Raw genomic sequence first — 9,163 nt, 5'->3', positions numbered from 1 at the left:
CCAATACCTTTACCGATTTAATGACTGGTCCGGTTTTTAAAACACTAATATCTACTTAATATAAATCTAAGGTTGTCATGATGACAACCTTAGACACAACCCTAATCTTAATTCTTACGTGGCATCATATTAGAATCCTAATGCTTATGTGGCATCATATTAAAATTTAGAATTTTTATCACTCTTATTTTAATTCTTCACACCAACTCCAATTCAATACCACAATTAATAATAATATTAAAATAAACAATAATAATAATAATAATAATAATAATATAATAATTAATTCTTCTAATTATTTATTTTTATTTTTATTTATAGAGGTCTTTTTTTAGTACATTCTAATGTAAAATATTCTACCACATATTTTTGCCTTTTTCAATAAAGAAGCGAAAAATTAAGATTTAAATTTACTATGACAAAAGATTTAAATATACTATGACAAAGACTTTTATAAATTTATAATATAATTTTCATAGCTAAATTTTGATATTATCATATAAAATTTATATTTATCTATATGCCATAAAAAAATATCTCTCAAGTAAATAATAGGATAAGAAAAATATGATTATTAAAAATCTCCTATATTTCTTAATTGACATTTGTTTTTTTTTTAATTTTCTTCCTTAACTTATCATTGAATTGTCCGTTTCAAACTTCCTACATTTTTGTAACTTCTCACATTTATAATTTCATTTATTCTACTTATTATTTTTAACTTTTATTTATATAGGTTAAACTTTTAGCATCTTTTTATGTAAAATATTCTACTATTTGTTGTTTGTTTTTGTCAATGAATATAAGCGAAAAGTTAAGATTAAAAGATATTATGACAATGACTCTTATAAATTTATGAAACTTTTACGTTAAAGTTTTATAGCTAAATTTAGATAGTATAATATAAAGTTTATATTCATCTATACCCCATCAAAAAATATCTCTCGAGTAAAAAATAGGATAAAAAATATTTTTTGAAAAAAAAAATCTCTTCTATCTCTTAATTGACATTCACTATTTTATTTCTTTTCTTTAACTATTCATTTAATTGTCCGTTTCAAATTTTATAACTTTAATTCTCACAAAATATTCAGTTTAATTTCTCATATCATAAATAGAAAATGATAGGTCATAACATTAATGATAATATAATAAACTACTACTCCCTCCGTTTTTTATTATAAGTCGTTTTAGACTTTTCACACAGATTAAGAAAAATAATAATTGTTGTATGAAAATGAGAAATTATGAAGGTTTTTACAAAATTATCCTTCATTAATGACATGTGGAAGATAAATTTATATAATTGAAAGAAGAGAGAATAATAAATAATTAAGGATATAATAGGAAAAACAGCATTAATTATTCATTTGAATTGTAAAACGACTTATATTTAAATACAATTTTTTTTTCAAAACGACTTATAATAAAAAACGGAGGGAGTAATAAAATGCCATGTCTCTTTGCATTCCTCCACACATATATAATTTCACTTAATCTCATATTCATATGCATTGTCATCTACTTATTTCACAAACTCACCATTTTATATGATTTTTTTATCATGTATGCTACTGATACAACTTCAACAAGTTGTTTTTTTGTTTTTCTCCTAATGTTTTTTAAATTAGTGTGTTTTAAAGGTAAGTTTGTAAGTAAGTTTATCTTATTATTAAATCTCATATTCAATTATTATATTTTCATGTAAAATATATTATATGTTTTTGTTGATCAGATGTAAGTGAGTTTATTATTGAAGTAAATCTAATTGAGAAGACCATACATACAAATGTTGATATCAAGTCCCTCAATATTTAAAGAACCAAAGACACATAGATTAAAGATAACTATTTCTTCCTATTTATTTCTTTAATACTTATATGGATGAACTATGTATCACGTTAATAAAAATTATATCAAATACTAACACTATTTAGCTTCAAATTGTGTAAGCTAAAATAATATTTGTCTACTTTTTATTCGGATGCAACTCTTTGTCCAAATCGACTATTGGAGATCTAAGTGATGTTATGGGAGATTTAGATCATCAACAAGTAAAGAATTAATCACAAAAGAAGAAGGATATTATGTATATTAATAATTTCTTATATACTATAGTAAATTAATAGTAGTAAACATGCTTATATTATTAAATTATTTGAGAAATTTTTATTCACTTTTTAAATTGATGTTATTGAACATGTGTCATATATTATGAAATTGTATTAAAAAACCTTTTACTCTAAATTATGAATATTTTGAAAATATTAATTCAATATTACATTATTTAAAAAAAATATTAATTAAAAAAATCTAACAACCGTTTTTTTTAATATTCTATACACTCTTATATTATTATTAAATTTATAGAAGGAAAATTATACTAACTTTTAAATTTATAATTTTGAAATTCTTAAGTGTATCTACTGTGCTATTAAATAGAAAATAAATTCACTAATAATAATCATATATATTTAGTACCAATAGAGAGACTAAAAATTATTTATTTGATATGATTTGTAATTGAATACACTTTTTTATAAATAATATAATATATTTTATTTTAATAATATATAATAATCAATTCCATTCACTCAATTTTTAAATATTTTTTAATTGAGTTATATTTTATTTTAATATTTAATACTTAAATCATTTTCTCATTTTTTGAATAAAAATGATTGGTCATAAGATTAATACTATTACAAATTATAAATATAGATTATTTAGAAATACATTCGTCTCTTACAATTCTCCTATACATTTTTAACCATTATAATTGCATATTATAGTAGACACTTTAATAATATAGTATCAGACATTTTTTAACACATTATTTTCTATAATCAAGTAATTTTATATTTTAAATTTTAATTTTATGGTTGCCTAACTCAATTTAAATTCTCATAGAATTAGGAGAATTTTTGAGGTTGAATGAACTATAAATTTAAAAAAAAAATCTTTTTAACTGAATTGTTTTTTTTTCATATATCAATGAAAAATAATGTTCTAATCATTATAATTTTTCCAAAAAAAAAACTAAAAAAAATACATTATAACATTATTATTTTTGTTTCCGCCTCTTAGACCACTTTTGTTATCATTTGTCGTCACTATTTTAATATCGAATATAGTTTTTTCTTCTTTTACTATAGCAGTAAGCAAATCCTTAATCATATACATGTAAAGCTAATTTAATTATAAAAAATATGCACGTTTTTCTCAAGCCATAATTTTTATTTTTATTTCTCCAACAAATAATAAAGTTAATTTTCGTAATTATACTGATCAAAATCATCATTTTAGTTATAAATAATTATGTTCAAACCATATACAACTATTTATCAAAAAAATAAATTATAGAAAATCAAATCAACCAAAATAATTTATTTTCCTATTATAAAAAATTTATTTAAATACAATCTAATTAACCCCGTGCAACGCACAGGTTTATTACCTAGTTAATAACTATTAATAACTAGTAATAAACATTGGTATGGAAAGAATGTCATACTATGATTGTTTAAAAAAATACACAAAAATTGTGAAACAACAACAATGATATGACAAAATAAAGTTACCTACCAAGAAGGCAAAAAGTAGATACACAATGTTATTATAAATTTTGTATAAATTACTCTAAATTTTGTTACAACAAGTTTTAGAAAAATTGAAATCCTAATGATAGGACAATAGACCTACCAAACTAAAAAATATCAATAAAACATGCTTTTGCTAACTATTGTAAAAACATATTATGAAGGGAAATTCTGCATGACACTTTGATAAATGGATTGTGGTGATGTTGATGGTGGATTCAGTGAGGAACTTGCATGATCAAAAGAGGTTGGACATGAAGTATACAAAGAATCGTCATTCAACTCCTCTTTAGGCCTTAGAAATCTTGTATCAAAGTCCTGCATCTGCTGATTTGAAAGGTAAGACTGAACACAATTCACTGGTTTTGCATAGTTGAAATTCATTCCATCTAGAGAAAAATTTCCAGATGAAGGAAGATTCAATGGTAATGGCATTGGATATTCCGGTAACATTGGGGGAATATGTCCGACTTGAGGCGCAACACCACGTTCGAGATTCGTTCCATAGGTGCATCCATATGGTACAATATTATCCAAGGAAGAATACTTCATTTGGGATATGGAGGAAGGTCCAAACTTCATATCATTCGCGAAACTTCCCATCAAACTTGACCGCATAAACTCATCGCTAAGATCGGGTTTTCTATCAAAATGAGATGCAAGAGGTTGATGTGTTTCAGACTTTAGGATACCAGCATTCCCATGTAACCCATTAGCACCACTTGAATGTGAACCAAAATCATTTGAGCTTATATGATGGCTATTCTTAGCAGCGGGAACCTCATGGTTATGTTTTCCCTCATAAGTAGTAATAACAAATTTTAGATTATGTGAAGCTCTTTCCACATGTTTCCTTACACCACATCCAGCACTTGTGCATTTGTAGTAGCTCCTACAAGAGATGGATGTGAGAATTTTATATGCATAATTCGTTCAAATTTTGCTACACGACAACGCTATAACGCCACTATCTGGCAAATTTTTGTAACAAATAGCATATCCTGAACAATTGTGACTTGTTTAAATTTTGCTAAACGACAGTGCTATAATGCCGCGCTAACAACTTTTTGAAACAAATAGTATATCCCGAAAAATAGTGATTTGTTCAAATTTTGCTACATTGGCGATATTTTCTACTAAATAGGCCTACAAGTGAATAAGGAAAAGAAATATCATTACCTTGGGTTTGGATTCCCTTTGACAACCTTTTGGCCATACTTTCGCCAACGATAACCATCATCAAGTATGTCAATTTCACTCTCGATTTGGACTACCACTCGCGGCTCACGAATAGCCCTCGCAGGCATCATTGGTTCAGTCGGATAGCTTTCTTTTTTCCTACAAAAGAAAATCAAAGCAGTAACACATTAGATTTATTTTTATTTGTATTACCGATAGTAAAATGAAGACACTATCAAATAAATAAAGTACAATACCTTCTTTTTGATTCAGATTCATCTTCAGCAGCGTCTTCATTTGGTAAAACTATTTGAGTGGATTCATCTATATTACCATCACGATTAACATGCGCAGAAGAATTCTCTTGAGCTTCATCCGATTCAAATACACCTAATGATCTAGCTCTCTTCGCAGGATCTGAAAGCTCGGTTGTAAAAGAAGGCGGGGATGCCCTTTCTTGACTAACAAGCTTCCTCTCAGAATCATGGTTTGCATCTCTTTCTCGCGACTGATTATTTCTCCATACTGAATCAGTCTCAACTCTATCACATGTTTCATTGGCTTCAGCAGCTTCTAAAATCTCATCATTCAAAGGCATTGATCCACGACGATTCGAATGTGGTTTCGCATGGTTGTGATTACCCTTGTAAATAATCTCAGTTATCTGGCCATCATGTGATCTTTCAACTTTTTTCTTCACCTGACAACTCGTTTGAGTACATTTATAGTAGCTTCTTGGAAACTCACTTCCTTTTACTTGTTTTTGTCCATATTTTCTCCAATTATAACCATCGTCGGAGTTCTTTGCTCCAGTCGCATAACACGTTTCTTTTTGTTCTACTTCTAAAACATGTTGTCGACCGATATCATCGACGGGGACCGAGTTTTCAAGAAAATTACTTTCATCACTAACTTCTTCAGAATGAGAGATTGGAACATCAATATTATCAACCATCATATCTGCCACTTTCAAATCACTGTATAAAGGGAATCCACTATTTTTCATAAAAAAATCATTTGAAAAATCTTCTGAGAATGAAAAATCCATTGGTGGTTGATCTTGAACAAATATTTGATCGACTTTATGCCCTCCATTCATCATTTGATAATTATTAGAACCCTATTGAATTCAAGGTAATACAAATATATTAGAAAAATATCATTTAGTAAAAACTTAGAAAGCTTGTATATCAAGGTAATGCATTTCAATCACAAAAATTTCCAATATAAAGGTTATGCATCTCATTCTTCATTTATTAAATATTTACCTGTGAATCATGAATGTAATTTTTGTGAGATATTCAAACAAACATAAATTGATAATTGATAATGATAATAATATATTTTTAATGAACATGTTCTGTGACAATAAAAAGAAAAAGTACGTTTTATGTTTTATATTATCGTTCAATAAAACATTATGAGTCTGTCATGTCATTCAACATTTTGGTGTAATTCTCAACATGTTTGACACATGTTTTGATAATATACAAAAAATAATACGTTTTATATGGTCGTCAAATAAAAAACCATCAATTTATCATGTTATTCAAATGACGTGCCGGTGTAAAATTATTTTCTCATATATATTTAAGTATCAAGAAATACAGATTTTGTTCATTGCATGGTGACACAAGAGCTTCATGAATTAAGCCGCCATATAAAGAGTAAAATCATATTATACTCCTTTGATTTTTCAATAACAATTCAAATATATATAAGATACCTGATTTAGAGAATTAGAAGTAAAATCGGCTTGAGAGTTGAATTTTGAAGAGGCAGCAATATGAGAGGAAGTAGAAATATCCATGTTTCCTTCATCTTTTGTAATGGAAGTGAGCATTGGAGGTTGAAGCATGGGAAAACTCCCCGTGGTGGGAGATGGCATGGCCTAAAACACATGAAAAAAAATTACTGAGAAGAGGAAACCATTTTTTAAATTCAGGATTGAACAGTCCTATCTCAGAATCTTTTTAATGAAAAATTAATTACTTCAATCAATTCCAACAAATTTAGATCGCAAAATAGGGATGAACCTAATACTTAAACATGTTTAAACCTAACATGAACTAATATTCAATTTGTATAAATTTGAATAACTAAATTACCTGATTACTACTGAGTAATTTTCGAATTTCAAAAAAAAAAAAAACCACTTCTAAAACTAAATTTGAAAAACTATTTTTTAATTTTCAAAAAAATAATCACTGCTAAAACTAAATCTGAAAAACTAATTTTTAATTTTCAAAAAAATAATCAATGCTAAAACTAATTTTCAATTTATTTTTTACTAAAAACATATATTCCCTTAACTCAATATGATGTTGTTAACCTTCACCAAGACTTGAGACTTGAAAATGTGTTTTTCTCGGAAGTCTCGGATTCGATTTTGCTAAATGTTACTCCATCCGTCCTAAAATAAGTGTCGCATTTGATAAAATTATTTGTCCCAAAATAAATGTCGCTTTAAGTTTCCAATGCAATTTTAATTTCTATCTTCCAATTATGCCCTCTAATTAATACTCTTAATTTATTATTCTCTCACTTTACATTTATGATCATTCAAATACACCAATAATAAACGATGATAGTTTTGTAAAAATACTATTCTCTCTTTCATTTATCACATTTTCTTAATCTGTGTAAAATGACATATATTATGGGACAGAGGGAGTAACAATTAATGTATTGAAGCAAAATGAAATATCAAATTTTTTTCAAAAAAAAGTAATTATAATATTGTTAAATAAGACTAATTTTTTTTTACTAAAAAAATGTATCGTCTCAACACGACCTAACCAAAGAAATAGGTACAATGGATCAAGCAAGAGATGTAACAAACAAGCCCAGTAAAAAAAAAAAAAGCGAAGAACAACAATCACCATCAACAAACAAAGAGAAAAAATGGCAAAGAGTAATGAATTGATTGATGAACTTCAACTTCAAAAACTTATTAATAAGTGACTAAATTCTAGTCAGAAATTGTTTATAAAAAATTAGATTGTGATCAAGGTTTAACTTTTTGCGGCGACCGCAACAAAACGGTATCGGCACTAGCCCTAGGTTAATTTACACGACTAGTGTACCGATTAGGAGACCGCAACGAAACACGACAGCTATTTAAAATCTTGTTTGTGATGATGATAACCATACCTGAGAATTAGGAAGCATGACGGGGGACTCAAGCAATGCGGTTGGACTAATTCCCGGTGGTATTGTGAATTGCGGTGATCGAACTGGAAGAGAAACCAAAGGGTTTGTGTTGATATTTGGTGCAGTTTTATTGAAACCCCTTCTCTCAGCTAGGCTTTTTTTCCGTGAAAACCCAAAAACAGTTTCTCCATTCGGATCTGATACAACTATTCCATCACAGCCATTTTTGTTTTCGCTGTTACTTTTGTTCATGATATTTTCGTTTTTGTCTTGTTTTTGTGATGTAGTTACATTCAAATTCATTTGAGAAAGAGAGAATAAATTATAATCTTGGTGGTGGTTCGTTTCAACTCCAGTGTAGTAGTGTGGAGCTGAAACCAATGAAAGTGACGGGGTTTTGAAGCTTTTTCTGCTGAACCAAATCTACCTCTTCTCTTCTCTTCTCTCTATACAATTATACAATGCCCACAACATCATATATAAATACTACATAAAAAATGTTATTTCTTTATATAAAATAATATTTAATATTTATATGGTAAGTGACACATTTGTTAATTTTATATATATTAAGTAAAATTATAAATAAAGGAAGATCATAATAACTTTATTAAAATAATTTTATCCAATATTTTTATATGTCACTTTATTAAGAAATGTATTTTCATTTTTGTATAAAAAAGATTTTTTTTTATAAATTTTTTACAAAATTATATTTTATTAATAGTATAAAAATAATTTAAAAGAAATAAAAAATATACATTAATAAAAAAGTAAAACAATATATTAAATGAGACAAGCTTTTGCAATAATAAGATAGATTACAAATTCATAGAATAAGTACATAGTTTTGGAAGCAATGCACATAATATTATTAAAATAAAACAGATTTTATTTCTTTTAAAAAGGGAGTTAATTGATTTTGTTACTTTAAAAAAAATATTTTTTTTTAACTTTTATCTGCCTTTATCATAGCTTTATATTATTTGATTTCACTTTTATTTTTATAAAAAATAATTAGAAAAACTTTTCAGAAAATTATATTAATACTACTACTTTCAACTTTTTCTAAAAATAATAATCAATTTTTATTATTTAAAAAATAAAACTTAAAATTCGGAAATAGTACAACTAAAAAATATTAGTATTCTTTTTTGACAAAAAAAATATTAGTATATTAAAACAGAAATATATTATAACTAATAGACCTTAAAATTTGAAGGAGATTTGTT

General features: G+C 26.5%; 1 protein-coding gene across 1 annotated transcript; it reads right to left on the bottom strand.

Annotated features, from left to right (window-relative positions):
• Positions 1 to 3,633: 3,633 nt before the first annotated feature.
• LOC131612181 (WRKY transcription factor SUSIBA2-like) lies at positions 3,634 to 8,359 on the bottom strand. Its single transcript, XM_058883988.1, has 5 exons — positions 7,932 to 8,359; positions 6,505 to 6,669; positions 5,036 to 5,898; positions 4,779 to 4,937; positions 3,634 to 4,491 (listed from the first exon to the last, which is right to left on the bottom strand). The coding sequence occupies exons 1-5, from the start codon at positions 8,232 to 8,234 to the stop codon at positions 3,756 to 3,758; spliced, it is 2,226 nt and encodes a 741-aa protein (XP_058739971.1). The 5' UTR covers positions 8,235 to 8,359; the 3' UTR covers positions 3,634 to 3,755.
• Between the last annotated feature and the right edge of the window lie 804 nt (positions 8,360 to 9,163).

Source organism: Vicia villosa, linkage group LG6 (assembly GCF_029867415.1).
Source record: "Vicia villosa cultivar HV-30 ecotype Madison, WI linkage group LG6, Vvil1.0, whole genome shotgun sequence".
Taxonomy (NCBI): domain Eukaryota; kingdom Viridiplantae; phylum Streptophyta; class Magnoliopsida; order Fabales; family Fabaceae; genus Vicia; species Vicia villosa.
Note: the sequence above shows the minus strand (reverse complement) of the source record. Positions and strands in the feature narration are given on the sequence as shown.